This window comes from Sinocyclocheilus rhinocerous, unplaced genomic scaffold, assembly GCF_001515625.1.
Source record: "Sinocyclocheilus rhinocerous isolate Xijiao unplaced genomic scaffold, SAMN03320098_v1.1 scaffold1870, whole genome shotgun sequence".
Lineage (NCBI taxonomy): Eukaryota > Metazoa > Chordata > Actinopteri > Cypriniformes > Cyprinidae > Sinocyclocheilus > Sinocyclocheilus rhinocerous.
Genome location: NW_015664009.1, coordinates 269,436 through 291,990, shown reverse-complemented (window position 1 = coordinate 291,990; position 22,555 = coordinate 269,436). Strand labels below are relative to the sequence as shown.

Sequence of the window (22,555 nt, the reverse complement as noted above, 5' to 3'; positions counted from 1 at the left end):
AATATATAAATACACACACACCCTTGTATTTTTTTAATAAACGCATGCAGACCTCACAGTTTTTCACTAAATAAAACAGAAAAAGATAAATATTTAATATTATTTTTTATATTATTTTTATGGATCAATACAACAATCCATAAATAATAAACAGTAATTTTTCTATTTTTATATATCTATATCAATAAATGTCAACAAATACAGTATATTGTCAATATTTGTTATATTGCACAGTCCTGTCCCTCAGTCTCAATCTAATAATTTGAAACCTATAAACAGCAGGTCTTTTCGATAAGCATTGCTTCAAAGTCTAAGAGAGACAACAGAACCTATTGGAGCTGTAATAGCTCACATACAGATTCTCTGATCTGAATAACCGTCCTGCGCTAATCCCAGAGGTGCACCCATTTCACACATGGAGCTGCTCGCCCCTGCAGGATGTGTGGAATGTAAATGGCTTTTTAATACTTGGATTAAAAAGTAAAAAGCACAAAAGCTAAGCGACACCAAATCCTCTGATCCCAGTCTCATAACATACAGCCTAGCTTGAGGAACACTTTTAACCTACATAATGTGGCTATGTGTCCGATACATATCTGACCTGATAACATCAGCAAGATGATTTACTAGCGGATGGAGGAAAATGAGGTCGAGGTGCATTAAGGTACAAATGAATAAGATATTTAGTGGAGATGCTCACTCTTCTAGTGTTATCCAGGACGAGGGGGTCGGGCCGGCCGTAGTTGGGAGGGTTGGCGTGGGGATCATAGCCAAGCCGGGCCAGCATGGGGGCGATGACAGGCATGTCCCGCAGCACATCTGGGGGGATCTTACCCACCCACTTGGATAAGGCCTCCACGTTGACGGGCTTGATCACCTGGTCTGTAGATCTCTCTACCCTGTGGAGCAAAAGAAGTGTGTCAGTGGAGCAGGAACATGTGCACAGGTGCTTTACCGTCTTACCGCTGTGGACTAATTGGGTCTAATTAGATTGAGCAATGCAATTAAAGATAGCTCCATGCTGTGTATGATGCTTCAAACGAACGGCCTTTCATTCTCTCCAAGATCATCACCCAAATGCATCCCATTTCATATTCCACACTATCTTTGCATTTGATGAGGTGCAAATGACATTGATGGATGTTTCTTGATTTGCTAGTCTAGATGTATAAATTTCAGCACAACCTGGCAGAGTTTCAATGGCTTTTTGCTGACATAAATGAACTTACCGGTTTTATTGAACTCCAATAAATTATTATAGTCTAGTTTTTACTTCTTACTGTAGCACATATTCCACTTTCTAACCTACTAAATAAGCTGCTTCCATCACTTCACCATAAAACGTGTGTGGATTCAAATTTGCAGAGAGATTAAATATGAATCAGGCATTATGTCCCACCCTAGGTAAATTATTCATATGTCTGAAATTAAATATTTACAAAGCCATGGAAAAACCAGTACATGTCAGGTTTTTGTTTATAGAGAACACATAGGAGTGGCTTACTTTTTAGGAGAGTTTAGTTTACCTATCACTGACATTTGCATAGGGATGAACCTTTTTTCCAAGAAAATTGGAAAATCTACTGGACGCCCATCATTGTTCTCTTATAACAGCAGATTGGAACTACAAATATTGGGTCAATTCCACAAAGCCTGTCAAGAACATGTGCGGGTTATATTGCCCTTGAAAATCAAAAGAAAAGAAATTATGTTTTGCATTGATATTATTTTCTTGACTATTTGGCACATTATCCCATCTCATTATAATATATTAAGATAATTATGTAATTATCTATTATTGTTAATTATATATTATTGTTAATTGTTAATTAAAAAGTATTGTTTTTAGTGTAGATGCAAATAAATTGCAAAATTATAAATTGCAAACAAAATAATAAAATAAAATGAATACATTTCTTTTGACAAAAATACACTGAACAAAATTATAAACGCAACACTTTTGTTTTTGCCCCCATTTTTCATGAGCTGAACTCAAAGATCTAAGACTTTTTCTATGTACACAAACAGCCTATTTCTCTCAAATATTGTTCACAAATCTGTCTAAATCTGTGGTAGTGAGCACTTCTCCTTTGCCGAGATAATCCATCAACCTCACAGGTGTGGCATATCAAGAAGCTGATTAGACAGCATGATTATTGCACAGGTGCGCCTTAGGCTGGCCACAATAAAAGGCCACTCTAAAATGTGCAGTTTTACTGTATTGGGGGGTCCGGGGGGGTCCGAAAACCAATCAGTATCTGGTGTGACCACCATTTGCCTCAAGCAGTGCAACACATCTCCTTCGCATAGAGTTGATCAGGTTGTTGATTGTGGCCTGTGGAATGTTGGTCCACTCCTCTTCAATGGCTGTGCGAAGTTGCTGGATATTGGCAGGAACTGGAACACGCTGTCGTATACGCCGATCCAGAGCATCCCAAACATGCTCAATGGGTGACATGTACGGTGAGTATGCTGGCCATGCAAGAACTGGGATGTTTTCAGCTTCCAGGAATTGTGTACAGATCCTTGCAACATGGGGCCGTGCATTATCATGCTGCAACATGAGGTGATGGTCGTGGATGAATGGCACAACAATGGGCCTCAGGATCTCGTCACGGTATCTCTGTGCATTCAAAATGCCATCAATAAAATGCACCTGTGTTCGTTGTCCATAACATACGCCTGCCCATACCATAACCCCACCGCCACCATGGGCCACTCGATCCACAACGTTGACATCAGCAAACCGCTCACCCACACAACGCCATACACGCTGTCTGCCATCTGCCCTGTACAGTGAAAACCGGGATTCATCCGTGAAGAGAACACCTCTCCAAAGTGCCAGACACCATCGAATGTGAGCATTTGCCCACTCAAGTCGGTTACGACGACGAACTGCAGTCAGGTCGAGACCCCAATGAGGACGACGAGCATGCAGATGAGCTTCCCTGAGACGGTTTCTGACAGTTTGTGCAGAAATTCTTTGGTTATGCAAACCGATTGTTGCAGCAGCTGTCCGGGTGGCTGGTCTCAGACGATCTTGGAGGTGAAGATGCTGGATGTGGAGGTCCTGGGCTGGTGTGGTTACACGTGGTCTGCGGTTGTGAGGCCGGTTGGATGTACTGCCAAATTCTCTGAAACGCCTTTGGAGACGGCTTATGGTAGAGAAATGAACATTCAATTCACGGGCAACAGCTCTGGTGGACATTCCTGCAGTCAGCATGCCAATTGCACGCTCCCTCAAAACTTGCGACATCTGTGGCATTGTGCTGTGTGATAAAACTGCACATTTTAGAGTGGCCTTTTATTGTGGCCAGCCTAAGGCACACCTGTGCAATAATCATGCTGTCTAATCAGCATCTTGATATGCCACACCTGTGAGGTGGATGGATTATCTCGGCAAAGGAGAAGTGCTCACTAACACAGATTTAGACAGATTTGTGAACAATATTTGAGAGAAATAGGCCTTTTGTGTACATAGAAAAAGTCTTAGATCTTTGAGTTCAGCTCATGAAAAATGGGGGCAAAAACAAGTGTTGCGTTTATAATTTTGTTCAGTGTAGTTTATAACATATATAAAATAATAATTTATTAAAATAAATAATTATTAATTTTATATTATTATTCATTATATTACATACATACAGTACATACATACACATACACAAATGCATATACACACACACACACACACATATATATATATATATATATATATATACACATTTATTTATAAAAAAAAAATTTCACTCCATTACAAATCCTCTCTTTCTCTGTTTTTCCAACTTTGAATGGATCTGTCTCTTGTTTGGACTGAGATGACTGCAGTTGGAGACGGATGGAGTCATTGAGGCCATATCCCTCCCCGTTTTTATTATTTCTTCCCTCATAGAGAAGACTGGCTCCAGATGGGAAACAGATTACTAAACTCAATCCCCATCTGCAGCCAAGACACCGGGGAACGTCAGCTTCACTGCCGCCCCACATCAGAGTGCTGTGTGGATCCAGTGCACAACACCCTGAGGCGCTTATAATCCCTGAATACAGCAAACAATGACACAACAACCAGTGGTAAGACTCATGCTGGCACGGTTAGGAGTGTGTTTGTGTGTGCATGTGTAAAACCAAGTGAACGACCCAGCAGTCTGCGTGACAAACTGCCTCGTCATGCCTTCTCAAACATCAACTACAGAGCCGTGACAAGTGATGGGAAGGCCAATCCTTTCTCTTTCGGACATTTTGTTTCAGTGAAAAAGTTTCACCAGTTAGTTTACGTAATCACACAATGACATCAGGTATACACACAACCCAGTCTCACGGCATTTTGTGACATAGTCATGAAATTTTAATCTATTGATTTGTGTTCATGGACATGAATTTCTCTTTTTTTCGTGTCACTCAGCACGACTTTCAGTGTAATGTATTTCAATAGGGATTGTCTCAGTGCAGGGTACACTTTCAGTGTTTAAATCTTTGCATTTGTAAAACTAGAAATTATTTTATATTATTTTGGAGCAGCTAACACCACTCCTTACCCTAAACCGAACCACTTCTCAACGATATAAAACACAAGCAAATGTAAATACGGGCACATGTATTTATTACAAAAATTTACCACAAACAGTAGAAAAGTATTACAAACATCTCATTAGGGTTGTGCCGATAGACGATAGTATCGTGTATCGACGATAGTCAGAGATATCGCCTGTGGCTGATGCCACTGACGATAGCAAGACGATTATTATTATTATTATTATAATTATTATTATTATCAGGTTAGTAATACTATCTAATTAATATTAGGGCTTATTTGTTCCATTATATTTCTTTTTCCGCGTTTTAACAGTGCTGCGTGTTATAACCAATCACACACGATTATGTTATGCTTATGAATGCAATGGCCAATCAGAGGCATTCAGATGAGTCATCGCTGAAACAGCGGAGTTTCGTTGTTCAGCGTGCGCTGACTGAATTCTGACTCGCAAATTTTTAGCCTTACGCTGGAGTTGGTTCACTTTCCGGCAATGAAACTAAGTAAATAAATAATGAAATAAATTAACACGATAATATCGTGTATCAGCGATCTCACAGGCTGATGATAGGACGATATGAAAATTGAGCATATCGCCCAGCACTACATCTCATATTGCATTCCAAATCTTCCGATGCCATGCGATGTCGTTATATGAACAGACTGAGTGAAATTTAAGGTTTTATTGCTGAAATAATCTTGCTCCGTGAACGCTCAGTTACAAGACACACGACAGCCAATGCCAATGCAATTTCACAATCAAATCTGACATAACGCTTATTTTATTAAAAACATTTTTTTTTTATATTATATGGTGGCTGATTAAAAATAAATCACTGAACGTGTTGCAGTGGCAGAAAGAAAAACGTTTCAAACAGTTCAGTCCGATTTGATGAAATGGTTCATCCAGTTCACAAAAAAAAGAATGATTCGTTTGTGAACTGGACATCACTAAATGTAACTGGAGACAGTCATGTGCTGCCATCTGCTCTTCGGAATTACAAACCTAAGGTCTAACACTTTGAGGTGTGTATTTGGCAATCTAAAAATGCTAAACTGAGGAACATCTAGTCCTCTTACATCTAGTCTCCTCTTATTCCTGGAATGTAGGAACACAGCGGTCCATGAGTTATTGAATTCACCTTCCCATCACACCCTCCCCGGCCTCAGCGTTAGAGACCTGCATTTCTCCCCAGGCACCACAAAGTCCATTTATACTGGCAAGCCGCTCCGCTGTACATTTCATTGTTCAAGTCCCTGGCCGACGCAGTTCTTCACTTCTCTAATCCATTTACATTGGAATTGCACTTCGGCTGCAACGTGATTAATAGAATTACTGTTTCCCAAGACAGAGAGGACTGTTTTCTTTCTTTGCTGCAGTTATTTTCCTTAGTGGAAAACTAAAAAAATCATTCATTGAAAAACAGAAAAAGCAAGCACACATAAGCGTGGACAGGAGTAAAAGCCATTTCTGACAGCCTGGCAGTGGATATGTCATGCCATTCCCTAGAAAATAACATCCTCGGTTCAGCAGTTCCTATGGCTAACACATGCCAAACACGCAGTCTGCCTGCGCTGACGCTAATCGGTATGAATCTCTTTATGACACATAGCTGACACCCTTTGATGTGAGATTTGCATCTGCAAGCTTTGTAAAAGCACAAATACTGTATGAAAGAAAACAGCAGGGATGTGTTGCTGCAGTAGCCACAGAACAAGTATGCAGATAAGCTGTTTGATTTAAAGGGGTCATATGATGCGATTTCAAGTTTTCCTTTGTCTTTGGAGTGTACGATCTGTTCATGCATATTTAAGATCCGAAAAGCTGCAAAGACTGAAGTCTCAAACCCAAAGAGATATTCTTTATAAAAGTTAAGACTCGTCCACGCCCTCCTAAAATGCCTCATTCAAACATGCCGCCACATATTTACGTCACTGTGTTGGAAGATTTGCATAACACCACCCAAATGTTTATGCAAAGAAAGAAGGAATAACTTTTATTCTCGCTGTAGTATTGTTGCCGCCACCGCCATGTCGTGGAGACGCTGTGTGTTTCCAAATATGGTAAGCGGCAAAACATTTCCGTCACACGCTTGAGGTATTCAGCCAATCACAACGCACTGGATAGCTGGCCAATCAGAGCACACCGTGCTTTTCAGAACGATGAGCTTTGTAAAAATCAACACGTTTTAGAAAGGCAGGGCAGAGAGGACAAACAATAATGTACGGTATGTGGAAAATAATGTGTTTTTTTTAACCCTTATACCGTAAACACATTGAATTACACCAAATACATAAAATAATGTTATTTTTAGCATCGTCATATGACCCCTTTAACCAGAACTGGTTACACTGATATACCATATTTCATATTTTATCAATTCATTTCATCATATGGTGATTCATTAATCACATTATGCATTTAGCACATGCTTTTATCCCAAGCAGCTTACAATAGAGGAACATAAGCAATTTGTCACAGAGCCAACAATATGCAAACAAACATATGCATATTAGTTGGGAAAAAAAAGACAATTTAAAGTATTATTTGCATATAGGTATTTCAAGCCTTAATTGATTCCTAATAAGGAATATTAATAATGATGCACAAATGTTAAAATTCTGGCTAATACTGATATTAAGGCCAATAATATTTTACAGTATAATGTAAAGTATGAAAAAAATGGATTTTAATTTTGAGATTTGCTAAAAAAAATTTGCAGAGTTTTTAAATTCTTAACTTTAGATAATATATATATATATATATATATATTTTTATTTTTTTATTTTTTTTATCCATCCATCCCCCAGCATATTTTATACAAATCATTAAATAAATTGTATACACATGAACAATTAAATATACAGTATAATATCATTGATACAATTCTTTTTTTTTTTTTTTTTATTGTTCTAATAACCAACATGGTACCAACATATCATGCTTCCCCTTGATATTAAAGAACTTTTACATAAGGGTCAGGGAACTAGATTAAATACAGTAATTTTTTAACTTAATTCTTAAAAATAAATAAATTATAACCTATTAAATAAGATACACTGGAAAAAAAACTATTAGAAACATTTTTAATGTCATTTTTGTCACTCCTTATTACAGAGGAAAGTCTAAAATGTGTAAAAACAAAAGTAAATGATGGGAATAGAAGAGGAACAGGATGGAAGCCGGATTCAAACTCTTGTCGCTCACAGGAGCACATGTGCCAGCCGTTAGACCACGTCTCCGCCGAACGACATTTAATCATGAAAAACTTACTTATACTCCCATATTTCCCAGAAAAGGTGCGATCTTCAGTGTGTGTTCACCACCCACGGCCCATATGTACAGTAACTGCTCCAACAGCAACACAAATCACCATGCTGTCTATAAGCGGCCAGGTTAGAGAGATGAAAGAGATAATTTAACTCCGCTACTGCTACATCCATTACTCCACAGCAGGAGCTATATGACAGCAGACGCTGCATATATCATAATACGATGACACGAAGGGTGGCGATCCACTAGATTTTTTGCAGCAATCACTCAGAACAAACACGCTGGCCTTTTCTCGCCATATTGCGAGAACACAAACACACACATACGCGTTCGTAAGGTCATGCTGAGCTCCCTTCTGGAAGAGCGGCTTAATGGTCTCTGGCTGTTTGTCAATTATTCATGGAGGGCGCTACAGCTTTTTAGTATGACGGTGTAGTACTAAAGCCAAATAACAGAGCCCTGAGCTACATGGGCCGCTCGTACTAATGGCCATGTCTCTGCCACTAGTTGCTTAAATCATGCATTCAGAATTGATGTTTATGGGCAGGTCCATGTCTGGTGGCCCATATGTTGGTCAGAGAGGCTCATAGGTGGTGAGCCGCTGATCAATAGCAAAAAAAAACAAGCAGATAGAGACCCGGCACTAACAAACCTAAGTGCAGAGAGCCGCTCCCCTGGCAGGTGTTGTGGGCCAGATTTAATGGACTTGTATTTGTACGTCCCCTCTGGGATAAAGGGCGGTTTCAGTGTTTATTACTAGCTATTAGGGCCCTCAAGGCTTCCCTCTGCCTAAAATCATATCAGTGCCTTCTCTGAAATGAGCTATGGTGGTTCAGTTCCCCTCAAGGACTGCAGAACCATGTAGGCTTGAGCTGGCATGCTTTTTTCTGATGCCTGCCAGGAGAGCAAAGGCACCTCTTTGGCCGAGTCCTATAAGGGAGCTGCTCTGCTGGGCTGCAACATCACGCTTGAGAGGTGTTGTTGCATCTGAGCGATGAAATATTCATGCATGTGTGCACAATGCTAATTTATATGAGGCCTTTATAATAAAATAGCCTTTAAAATTAAAATAGAATTAGTTGAAATAGCTGAAACCCAGTACTTACATTTAAAAGTGTAATATAGCATTTTCTCTCAGCGGGCAGTGAATCTTGGGATAGTCTGGACTTATCCTTATTTTTTATCTTTCATGGCCCAGGAAATGAAGGATGCATTTCGAGGATGCATGGCACATTTAGAGTATTTTAAGGGATAGTTCACCCCAAAAAAAGAAAGAAAATTCTGTCATCATTTACTCACCCTCAAGTTTTTCCAACCCTGTGTGAGTTTCTTTCTTCATTTGAAGATATTTTGGAAGTCTATAAAAGTCAATGGCTATCGTTAACTGTTGGGTTACTTATATTCTTCAAAATATATTGGCAATATCAGAAGAAGAAAAAAACTCGTACACGCTTAGAACAACTTGAGGATGAGTAGATGACAGAATATTCATTTTTGGGTGAACTAACCTTTAACATCTCACTTGAGGCAAATACAGTTGGTGAATAAAAACTTAAAATTCTCTCAATTTCTTATATATAAGGCACAGAGTCATACCTATGATAATTGTATGGAGCTTTTAAATACTTTTTGAAACTTGACAGCCACAGTTACAATTATACTCAAAAAAAAAGTGTTGTGTCAAGCATACAATAACTGAGCTGCATATGAACTTCAAAGAACAAGACAAAACATATGTCCATAATGCATCTGCAACAAGCTGCATATAATGCCCCCTTTTAATGAGCATTTGCTTCTAATCAATGGAGACAGTGTGCTAAGGAATGCATGTGCTACTGTCTGGACATAAGAAGACAAGCTCCATCCATCCCTCCTCCATCTCTCTCCTGAGGGCCAGTTTAAGATCTCAGTCTCTCAAGCTCACTGTCACTGAGACGTGACAAACAGCAGTACTGCTCACTTAGCGTTCATTAAGGATTTTAAGAATATCTAAAGCAGCCAGCCAACCCTTCACAGAGCCCAGTGAAGGACAGGAACAGGGATCTTGTCACTAGAAGGGCTCTAGTTAATTTAAAAGAGCCTGGGTTGGACTCACTAGAGCAGACACGAGAAACACTCAAGTCTTGCCTCAGGACACATGGGATATGGGTGCAGAATAACAACAACAGTAAAATACCTGTTGAAGTCACCACAGATCCTCCTGTGAGATTCTTCCTACAGCATCGCATAAACCTCCAGAAATCCCCATTAAGCCTGGAAAGCCTGATCAGGCAACAGTAAGAGGCATTATGGATGTTGCAGTGGTAGTGGTATAGAGGCTGCCAGAAAGGAGAGCTGGGAAGCTGCAGCAAAACCTGAATAAATACTCTCTATCACGATATGAGTAATTTCATTTCATCATAACGATATGTATCACAATATAGTTATTTTTGCTTTAAATAAGATCTTTACGATATCAAAATTTTTATTCCATAGAAATTTCATAATTCTTGTCACCAGTGTCAAGATTACAAAAAACGAATACTAGCCTAAATGTAAAAAAAAAAAACTCAAACTCACTGAAGACAAGTAAACAGTCAGCAAATTAAATAAGAATAAGAAACTAATTGCAAGCAACAGGACAAAAAAAACTACAGTAGAACAAAAAAAACAACAAATGCTATGCTACGTAATCAAATGAATAAAAACGCTATATATACACAATATATAAAAACGCCATATTCTTCACTATGTAATTTAAATATTTATTTCTTCTTACTAAAGTTATAAAAGTGATTTAGTCAAGAGCAGTGAGAGATTTTCTCCCTTTGATTGTTTGATTAACATGAATGAGAGACAGAGACTGCTGTCACTTTAAGAGCTGCCCGTATCCAATATACTGTTACACATGTGTTTTCTTTCTCAGCTGTTTGCTTTCACTTAAGACCTAAGGTTACTGTGTTTTAAAAGGATACTTGCAAAGACCGGCATTTTGAAACATACAAGTGTGTGTATTTAACCGTTCAAGGCCTATGAAGCAGCAAAATCTCATACAGCGCCCACATACAGCCAAATGAGTTCTCTTTCACTGCTGATTGCATTTCAACAGCTCAAAATCGCAATGCTTAAAAACGCACGCAAATGCAAAAAAGTTTTTGTGACCACAAGCATAACAACGTCACTTGAGCATGCAACCGCGATAGAGACGATAGCAGAAAATCTCTACCAATTGACAAATTTCTACCAGTTAATCGTGTCACACACTCATGTCATCTCCCACACCTAATACCAATAATGAAAATAATTCAACATTCTTTATTAAATACGTAAAGATAAATAGACATTCACAATATGTATCATTAATATGCATCAAGTTATCAACATTTTAACTCCTTCGTGACAATTACATCAACTGTATTACATCATATATAAATATTAATAAATGTAGAAGATATGTTTTCCAAGACTGCACTTGGATTTCTTTGCCAATGATGATGAGTGCCATATACTACTTAATTTAAGATGAACTGCGATTTATTAAGTGGGATTCATTTAGGAACTTTTTTGTGAATAGGAACAATTTGCAAAACTCTTGTACATTCACGTTTAAGACCATTCTACGAACATCTTTAGAAAAGAGGCCTCTGGTCTCTAAATGTGACTTAGTTTCCTTCAGTTGCTTGTTGTGTTGTGTCCTAATATGCCTATTTACCTACTATATAACAGGTGAAAAATATGAAATGAGTAGCATGTCCGTATTCATATTTTTTTTTATAAAGCAGTACTCCAAAGTACCTGGATGACTTACTGCTTCCACTGAAATTCATCTGATGGATATTTTACAATCCCATGGGGCCACGGGAGAGGATATGTGAATGGCCGTATTTCACATGACAAAGCCAACATGGAACACTCACACTACACAAATTCATAATATATAGAACATACTTTTTTAAAGTTCACATAGTTTGTTTTTTCAACAAATGTAGCACCTTCTCAGACAGTATATGATTTCAGATAGTCATTCGGAAATGTAATAGCACACCTAACCTTAACAAACCACATTATTCATAATTTACGCTGAAGTATAACAACTACACTTTGGAATTTTGGAAAATCTCCAAAAAAAAAACAGATACACAATGATCTAAAAAACAGTTTTCTTATGATAATGAGCTTAAATATCAGACGCTTTCCTAGGAAATAGGGTAGTCAAGCTCCTAGTGATTTGCTCAATTCATTTAATGTGAAAACTGAAAATGAATCATTCATTCAGGAAAGGTTGAATCTGTCAGTGTCATCGCACAAACATCCACTTCAGTGGCTAATGATACTGTGTCACTGAGCCCTTCATTATGTGGTTTTGGAAGAATAACAGTGTTCAGCAGCTGAGGTGTTTTTAACTCATCCCTTTCCTGTTCCACAACAGACCATATGAAGAAGCACTGCTTTTATTGACAGTACTCTATTCTATTAAACGCTGTCTTTGAACTGTGTGCCCTTTAGCTTTCCTCAAATGTTCAGATGAGCAGACACAGTGTAAAAACCGCAATAACACACTGAATGTTCAAATCTCAATCCCTGCTTAATACACAAGACCTCATATAACTTGATTTAGTCTGCTTTAGTCTTGATTTAGATTACAATAAAAATAAAATAAAAAGGTAACCTGCTTAAGAAAATGCAGTGATGATACGATGACCCAACGTGTTCTAAACTCTGTGCTGTCTTATCTAAAGTAGGGCTGAGTCATACAGTATATACTGAAAATGTATATATTGTATATATTCAGTATTATTTTGTTGGCAGTGTAAAATTAAGCAAGACTCATGATACGTTTTCTAAAGCCCTGCCAGTAAAACCAGTTTCGCACCCCTGCTTGTGTCATGTCATGTGAGAATGGTTGTTTGACACACTTAACAGTGGCTCTAATGTAAACTCAAATATGAAAAATACTCCTTCAAAGAATTTTGCACCATTTGCTTTGATATTTACAGTAATATTTACCTGCAATGTTTTTTTCTATTTAAAAAAAATTGCAGGTAAATATTACTGTTTATTACTTTATTCTGAACATATAGTAAATAAAGAAAGCATCCTTGTGTTTATTGAAAAAAAGGGAAAAAATGATGTTCGTGAATTTTTATTTTCTGAATCATTATTTTAAGCAATTTAAGAGCGAGAGCAAATACTGCATATAAAAAGCAACAATCTATATCAAATTTAGTGAAAAGGCTAAATATTTAGATTTTTATATAATATTTTTATATATAGCCAAACCCTATTTAATCTTTCAACTTCGTATGCAGCATCACTTAATACTAACATTTTATTTGCTATTTATTAAAAACATTTGCAGGTAAATATTAACGTTTATTAATGTACTGAGAGCATATAGTAAAATAATGATTGAATGTCATTGTTTAGTGAAAAAATTGACACTGTATTTTACTTCTTGTATGAACAGTTTTGTAACTACAGTAACTTTGCATTTTGAATAATCCTTTAATACTGTAAATACTGTATATTAACAACAACAACCAATATCAAATATTGTTAAAAGGCAAAAAAAAAAAAAAAAAAAAAAAATAAAAAATTTTAAAAAGAAAAAAAAAAAAAAAAAAAAAAAAAGAAAAAAGTTGTTGTTATATTGCCCAGCTCTCATCCAAAGAAAGTAGTAAGGACTGAACATGAGAAAGAGAGAGGATGGATATCTAGGAAGGGCCGAATAAGTATGCAGTTCACCCAGCTCACAGATTTTTGACAGACCACAGATGAAAGGCAGACCAGAGATGCTTTGAGAACAAAGAGGGGAAAGAAGGGATATACTACAGCATCCAAATAAAAAAGAAAAACGTGTGGGCCCTCTCTGACCATAAGCTTTTTATTTCTAAAAATGGGCACCAGACAGAAGCCAAATTTCTTTGTGGGACATAAAGGGGCTCCACTGATTCATGTGTTAATGGCAAAGGGTCACCGCTTTCAAGATTTCAATGACTTCTGCAGGCCATGTGTATATCTAAGTGCCTTAAAACACATCCACACCATATGACCAAAACTTTGTAGCTGGGATTTTTTTCTGGAGTGACAAATGAAACAGTGACTAACCTTGTTTTGTTCTTGAATATGTAACTCCCTGAAGTGCAGAAACAAATTACCTCTGAGTAGCATTTGACAAAACGAGGTTGCATTTACAAAAAAAAAAAAAAAAAAAAAAGACCTGAATTTAACAAACTAAGACAGTCTTTTCATTATACATCAGTTTTTTTCTATTGGAAAAAAAAACATCGGGACTCACGTTCCAACATGATGCAACAACATGTTTTACTGCTGCAGGAATGTTGCTGGTGATCTACACCCTTCATTTGCTCTGTTCAGGGCATGAACTGTGCAGAAAACCCTTTAGATTCATGAACATGCCCTAGAAGCTGCAACACAACATACTGTGCTCAAACAGAACGTGTACTCAACTGCACTCGAGGGATTATCAAGTTGTTTTCAGACAGAACTGAAAATAATTTATCACTGGTCAGTGAGAATTTTAGCACATGTACAGTTATAGTCTGACAGAGAGAGAGAAACACCCACACACATCTGCTGCACATACACATAAATGAACACAAAGTGTTGTTTATGTTTGGAATAGCACACTACCATACTAGTCTGACTATTTCTGCAGTATACAATCCACAGTGTGAAACTTTCTGACTTTACCGCCAATTTATATTGTGATGAATAAACAGATTAATCAAATCACAATATTTAATAGATTTTTTTTCCTAATCGATTGTTTAGACTACTAAAATTAGAATATTTTACACAAATTACTTATGCATCCTAAAATAGTTACATAATTTTATTTACTAAAAATGCTAAATATCTGTACCTTTTTTGTTAAATAAAACTAAAACTATCAAAAACTGAAAGGCTAAAATAACATAAATGAGATGGAAAACTTAAACTTAAAACAAAAATCTGAAATATTGCCTAGAATAAACTGAAATAAGATTAAATTGAAATCCTAAAATGACTAAAACTGAAATAGAAATAAATGAAAACAATAGAAATGAATACAAATAACAATTAATACATAAAACACAAAACAAAATTACTTAAACTGAACTTAAAATAAAACTGAAATTATAAAAATTAAAATAATAATAAATATTAACACTGAATAAAATTTACAAGTTATGACACAGAAATGTAGTTTAGTTATTTTTTATCGTAATGAGTAATGTGAATCATGATTTTTTTTATTGTACAGATCAAACTAAATATTATACAATATAAATAATAATTATTAATAATAACTTGTTATTAGTTATTATTAATAAGTATTAGTATACAATATTTACATATTTATGTATAAAAATGCTAAATATCTGTATTTATTTCTGTATTTATAAAATATGGAAGTCTTGTAAAAGCAATGTAGCATACGTCTGTTCGAAAAGTCATTACACATGCTATTTCACACACTATTTTTGGAAAAAAATAGTAGGCCGTAGGCCGTAAGCATCACCCTAGTATGCCAAACATAGCCTGTGTGACTCAAATGGCTGGTGACATTAAATAGATAAGATAACTCAACCGAGCTTAAATAATCCAGATGGCTCGTAAAACCCAAGATACTCATGCCGGAATGCAGTGCTTAAAATCCTGCTTTGTCTTTAACAAGAAAACAATTATAGCTTATTGTTTAAATCAGAGAGGAAGCCCCTGACCCCAACACAAAGTAAAATAGTCCACAAGTCAACGGCACTTACTTGGAGAGCGAAACGCCTCCTGCTTTCCCAATGAGCTCCTCATGGTGCAGAACTGCATCATTCCAAGGAATGTTCAGGAATTTCAGAAGTGTTCTCATCCACTTTTCCGGGTGCAGGACGAGCTGTTCGTAGTGCACAGGCAGGCACTTGTCCGCTGCCTCCAGACACTGAGTGTACATTGTCTCTATGGCCCGGTTCCACTTCGTCAGGCAGTCCCGATAGCTACTCAAGTCAAACCCGGCGATGGTGACTTTACGGGAGATCATGGAGTGGACGGAGGCCCTGCCGTCACGGATCATGAGGATGAACTTAGCGTGAGGAAAGATCTTAGCCAGATAAGTGAGTGATTTAAGAGCAAATGGGTCTTTATTACACAGGTAGTTGGCCGGTTCCCCATGTTTTACGATGATCTCCAGAAGGAAAGCTTGCATGGCTGAGTCCAAGACCTCGTCTGTTACTCCGGCTTCGTCTAGCCGCATTTTCTCCCGGCCGGAGCGGCTCCACATCTGCTTCATGGCCAGAATGCGAGGGATGACACGGGTTTCTTCTCCACAGCGCACATCGGGATGAGCGTCCAGCATGGCCCGCATAAGAGTGGTGCCACTGCGAGGGACGCCACCGATAAATATAAGAGGCATGTCTTTATTGTAGATGAAGGGGGTGCTGAGGTTCTGTCCGGTGCGCAGGGTGGTGCGCAGGCTGCTCACCAGAGGCGAGCTGCGCTCCTCTATCCGGTGGTGGCACTCCATGGCGTGCCGACCCAGGTAGAAGACCGTGACAGAGCTGATGACCAGGCAGGCCACCAGTAAGTTCTGCTTCAGCTTGCCGATCATCTCGGAGGCGAGCTTGAGGGCTGGTTGAGGAGCCAGTGGTGGAGTGAGACGGGGAAGAAGGAAGCAGAAAAAGGGAAGATGAGGTTGTGGTGAACGCCCGATACTCAGGACTGGCCGTGAAGGAGCGAGTGGAGGCTGGGGTCTGCTGTACGCAGCTCTCGTCGAGTACCTGAATCCATCAGGCCTGAAACACAACAGAACAGATCCTTCAGTGAACCTCAGATGATTACAGCATGTGTGGGTCAATGACAAATAAGAGTGTCCGTTTATAAGGGTAATGACCTTTTATTGATTTAGTTTAAACACACATTCTTGGAAATGTGTTCTTTATATTTATGTTTCATGAGGTTTAAAAAATGTTTTAGAACATTTTCAAGAAAGGATTCAATTTAATGACTCTAAAAAATTTAATGTAGTGTAACCATCAAGTAGGGATGCACAGTATCGGTATCGGGCCCGATACTGAGCTCCTGTACTCGTACGTTTCTGTACCCAATATTTAAAAAATGTACAAATGCAATAAAAATATCAGTATCGGTACTCGGTATCGGCAAGTACCAAAAATAAAAGTATCGGTATCGGGCGAGTACTGGAAAAAGTGGTATCGGTGCATCCCTACCATCAAGTAAAACATAAAATATATTTTCCTTACACCTTGAACACATATGATTGCACACATCCATTAATAATTTGTGTTTAAAGGTATTTTTTATAGTATTTTTATATATTTTTAAATAAAATATTATTTAATAAATATTTGTATGTTCTTGGGGAGTCACACCAAATAACAACTATAGTTGTCTTGTCATTAAAAGGTCAAATTAGTTTACGTCATATAAATTGTATATACATTTTAATTTATGAAATATATTTTAAATTCAAATTAATATATTGACCAATACGCACACGTCAGATGTCAGATGACGTCAGATGAGTCTACTCAGATTAGTTTTTTCAAATAATAATAAAGCACTTTTCAATAAAGGTTTTAATTTAATGCCTCTAAAAATGTCATGTGGTGTAACAAAGTAAAACAAAAAATTTTCCTTACACCTTGAACACATATGATTGCACACATCCATTAATAATTTGTGTTTTTAAGGTATTTACAGTAGTATTTACATTGTTTTTAGTTATTTTTTTATAGTTTTATAGTATTTAAAAAAAAAATTTAAATGAATTATTATTTAATAAACTTTTGTATGTTTTTGGGGAGTCAAACCAAATGACAACTATAGTTGTCTTGTCAAATTTTAATTTATTAAACATATTTAAAATTAAAATGATATATATTCTAGTGCTGTCAAACGATTAATCGCGATTAATTGCATCCAAAATAAAAGTTTTTGTTTACATAATATATGTGTGTGTACTGTGTATATTTATTATGTATATATAAATACATACACATAGAGTATATATTTTGTCTTTTTTTTTCTCAAATTTACCATGAAATCATCACAAAACATTATTTATGGTACTAACACTTTCTCACTCCACCACTAATAGCATATTTACTGAAACTATTTTCTGAAATATATATGTGACGAGAGGGGCGGGGCCGAGAGCCGTGGGAACGGAGCGAGGCCGGTGGAGTAACTGCTAATGCACGACACCTGCGCTACTCACCGGTCTCGAGTCTCACGGAGGAGCTCCGCAAGGATAAAGGAGGAGTGACGACAGTGTTGGACGAGAGAGGACCAGGCCTGGAGTTTATTTTGTGTTTTGTGTGCGGCAGTCGTCCGCGAGGGGCTGCCGCTTTACTTTCGTTTTGTGTTTGTTTATTTTATTAAAATCTTTAATGTTCGCCGGTTCCCACCTCCTTCTTCCCGATCTACAAACTACGTCACAATATACATGCATGTGTGTGTATTTATATATACATAATAAATATACACAGTACACCCACATATTATGTAAACAAAAACTTTTATTTTGGATTAATCACGATTAATCGTTTGACAGCACTAATATTGACCTTAATGCACAGTCAGATGAGTCTACTCAGATTTGTTTTTTCAAATAATAGGGCTGCACGGCAAAAATCATAATTGTCGATTATTCCCTTGAAATTGTAATTGCGATTATTAATTACGATTATCACAATTTACATTGAATGATGTTTATACCATTGTTTGATGCAACTGCATGCCGTATTTTTATATGAAAATAAACAAGCTGAAAACACTCTAACTGAAAAACTTTTAGTGCTTTTCTATAGTATTAAGCCTCAAATGTCAAATATACATCGGATTGGTTTCTTCTTTAAATTATAAAAAAAAGTACAAATATGAATGGTAATTTAATGTTATACTAAAACTAAAACAATGGAAAAACCCTTAAGATAACATGTAGAAAGAAAAAAACATATCTTAAGCATGCAGAATAACATAAGTGAACGATTAATTGCCGCTTTGAACGATTACGTAATTGTGGCATACATAATTGTAATCGCGATTAGAAATTTGATTAGTTGTGCAGCCCTATAAAGCACTTTTGTTTTTGTAAAAAATAAAAAATAAAATTTCTTCTTTAGGATATCAGGACAACACCATGATCCCCAAAATATTAAAATTAATTAAAAACAAAAATGAAAAACAAGATCATCATAAAATAGATGTATTTGAGTAATTGTGTGTATGAATTGCATTTTAATTGTATTTTTTAATAAACTGCACTGCAAAAAAAAAAACTATATAAATGAATACTAGCTGCCCTGTTCAACCAAAAAAAAAAATTGTTGCAAAGGAAACAAAAATAAAAGAAGCTTTTAACAAAGCAAATGGACTGAATGAAAAACAAAATGCTAGCGAGGACAAAAAGTATCAGACTTCAACATATTGGACGATAAGCACAATTGGATTTTGGAGAGCGACACTTGCGAGATATAGTAGTCTGAAATAAGAGACAGATCTGGTCGGATATCTTAAGATTGACTCATGTTTCCTCCCACTCTCAATGTACAGAGAACACATCTCCAGCAGCTACAAGATGTATGACCTTGCAGTCTTTAATTTGCACCGTGCTCTACACAACCTTAAGGAGTGGGTGGCCAACTCAACACAAGCAGCGCGCATAAAACTTGACCACACTGTTCTGGCTCTGGCACGTTGGGTTTGTTACAAGGTTTTCCTGTGCTATTCTCTGACCAAAGCGCTGATCAGCGTAGCACATGTTGGCCTGTGTCAGCATTGCGCTTAAACACACTATAAGAGGAGAAACGGCAAGGGAGAATCCCTGGAGATCATGATGTAAATTCTATTTTTATATTTCTTAAGCAAATCTGAGCGTTGTTTGCCTGTGCACGGTGTTGTGAGCCATTGCCATGTGGTTCCTAAGGTGTTCTGAATATGTTGCTATGCAGTTGATAAGGTTGTTAGGTGGTTGCTTTAGTCTGCATTAGAGATGCACAATAAATCAGCCAATATATTTTTCAGTCAATACTGTATTTTTTAAATAAATTATATAATAATAATAATAATAAAATACATATTGTTTAATTATATATTAATTTAGACAGACAGACAGACAGATATATAATTATATTATATTATATATATATATATATATATAAATACAATGGTTCATTTTTAATCATTTAGTATATTATTTCTTTATTTTGACAAAATATTATAACATTTTAATAGAAGCCATTTATTGGTTATGAGAGCAGGTTATGGGAGTTGTTATTAGTATAATTACCTAAAACTAAAATGTTAACTATTAAAAACATTTTTGTTAATTAAAATAAAGTTGAAAAAAATATAAATATTGGAGTAAAGGATGTACAATAAAAAATTGGAATAACTGAAATAAGTTTAAGTTGAAGCATTAAACGAAATATTAAATAGTAGCATTAAAGTAAATCATTATAAATAAGTAAAATTCAATTGAACACTGAAAATATAAATAATTGAAAACTGAAATATAAAATCTAATATAAAATAATAGCATATAAATAATACTAAAATAACATTCCCACTCTTGATATCTTAGCTGATAAAATATGTTTACAGTATAATGGCATTTCAAACCAGAATCATAATATGTATCAAAATAATCGTGGTGGGATTTTGTTTGGCCACATCATGCAGGTCTTAACAAGCTCCAATTATGTCTTGGCACTGCTTTGGTAACTTCCAAGTGCTAGTGAAACATTGGCCTTTAGCGCAAAATTAATCTTGTCAATAAGTTGCAATTGTTGTTTTGCTTTTTTATTCAATCTCTTTAACTGCCAAACCGAAAAGCTGTCAAATACATGTACAAAAATGTCCTCCAATAGGCTAATTTCAATATTCCAAAGACTAATATTTGAAACAAGGTCACCTGTAGTGTTCATTACATTACTTACAGATCTCGTCAAGGGAACAAAAGGTGTGTGGCGGCATTAAGCCACTTCGCTCAGAACAGTCCCATGAGACCCTCTCAAGCCATTCGAAGGAGATTACCCACAATGACCCACCCGGGAATCCAGCCAATAAAGTTTTTTGAGACACTTGAGCCTGGTACCGCTGGGAATCTATTCCAGGATGCTGGTGATGGTAAAGTGACCCTTAATTGACACAGCTCTTCATCTCTGTCCACATAAAGGAGATTATGTGCGATCACCATTATTCATTATTGTCAAGAATTTCTTAAAGTGCCCCTATTATGGATATATACTTTCATGCAGTGTGTAACACAGCTCTAAGTGAATGAAAACATCCTGCAAAGTTTTAAATCTGAAAGTGCACTGTGTATAAAGTTATTGTCTCTCAAAAGAAAGAGTCGACTCTGAATCATTGAAATGAGTCATTTTTCCTGTAATGCCTGATAAAGCAGCGTTTGTGAGCGCAGTGCTGCTTTGAGTACAGTGTTACTGGGGAAACCGCTATTTTTACCGCTCCAGAAGCGGCAGCTAGTGGCAAAAAATGAATTTGCATTTTCATTAAGACCAACACGAAAATCGACTGATGGTCAAGTATTCCCAGGTCTGCGCGTGCAACAAATGGGCGGGCAATATGCTAATGTTTCATGTTGACGTCAACATGAAACATTAGCATATTGCCCGCCCACTTGTTGGTCTTTTCCCGTTGGTCTGAATGAAAATGCTAATTAATTCTTTGCCACTAGGTGCTGCTTTTGGAGCGGTAAAAATAGCTGTTTCCACGGTAACGCTGTACACAAAGCAGCACTGCCTCTCACAAATGCTGCTTTATCAGGTTTTACAGGCATGATGAAATGGAAATTAAATCGACCAATCGAGCCAATCACCGCAGATTAGCATCACGCAAAGGAGGGGTTTGGAAAAATAAATCGTTGAGCGAATCATTTGGGAGTCATTGAGCAAATAAGGTAAAAATAAATGCATATTATAAGACAATGAATATGTTTTTTGACTTTGCATGCATGTCAACCTGTTGTTGGGGACTCCCAAAACCAAAATATGAACCTTTCATAACCCATAATAGGGGCACTTTAAAGGACCAATATTGCATTACCTTACATCATATGATGAGAATCTCCAACACTGAGGGACTGAAATACCTACACGCAGACACTTATGCACACAGACAGATTCAGATGGCATTAGGGAATCTATTAAGGCTGCAGGGAACAAATATTGATCACCAAGACTGCGGTTTCCCTTATAAAACGGATAGTTCCCGTCCTGGATGCTGATTGGCCAATACAGAGCTCAATTGTTCTGCTTAAACACACTAGAGTAACAGCTGATGTGAAACACCTTTCAATCTGCTGTGTTTTTAGCACAGTGGAAGGCACATGAACTGCCACAAAACAAACACAAAATTATCTTAACCAAACAGTTCAACTTTACTGCAAAATGAAGCACTGCATTTTTTTTTTCTAGTAATGCATTTATTAAAAGTAAATATTAACATCAAATCTATAAGGGTTCTCTATTGATTATAAAACACATTCAGCTGTAGATGCACAAATATGCTAATGAAAATACATGTTTATTTCAATTCTTCAACAGGGAGTTTTGTTTTACATATATTGTGTATAACTTAACAAATAAAAATTGTTCCAACACCAACACCTGCTATCACCCATGAGAAAAAAACGAACTGCCCCTTTAAACTTAAAATCTGTTTGTGCCACCTTTAGCAGCAAGAACTGCAAACAAACTTTTCTGATAACTACAGCTCATATATATATATATATA

At 36.7% G+C, this 22,555-nt stretch overlaps 1 protein-coding gene across 2 annotated transcripts in view; it reads right to left on the bottom strand.

Moving 5' to 3' along the window:
• tpst1 (tyrosylprotein sulfotransferase 1) overlaps positions 1 to 22,555 on the bottom strand; it is a 54,309-nt gene that overhangs the window by 18,618 nt on the left and 13,136 nt on the right. For both annotated transcript variants that reach the window (XM_016539502.1, XM_016539503.1), the window contains exons 2-3: positions 15,554 to 16,570; positions 701 to 899 (exon numbers count right to left, since the gene is read on the bottom strand). In XM_016539502.1, the coding sequence (XP_016394988.1) occupies positions 701 to 899; positions 15,554 to 16,386 (1,032 nt within the window). In that variant the 5' untranslated portion in view covers positions 16,387 to 16,570. The remainder of the gene's footprint in view (positions 1 to 700; positions 900 to 15,553; positions 16,571 to 22,555) is intronic.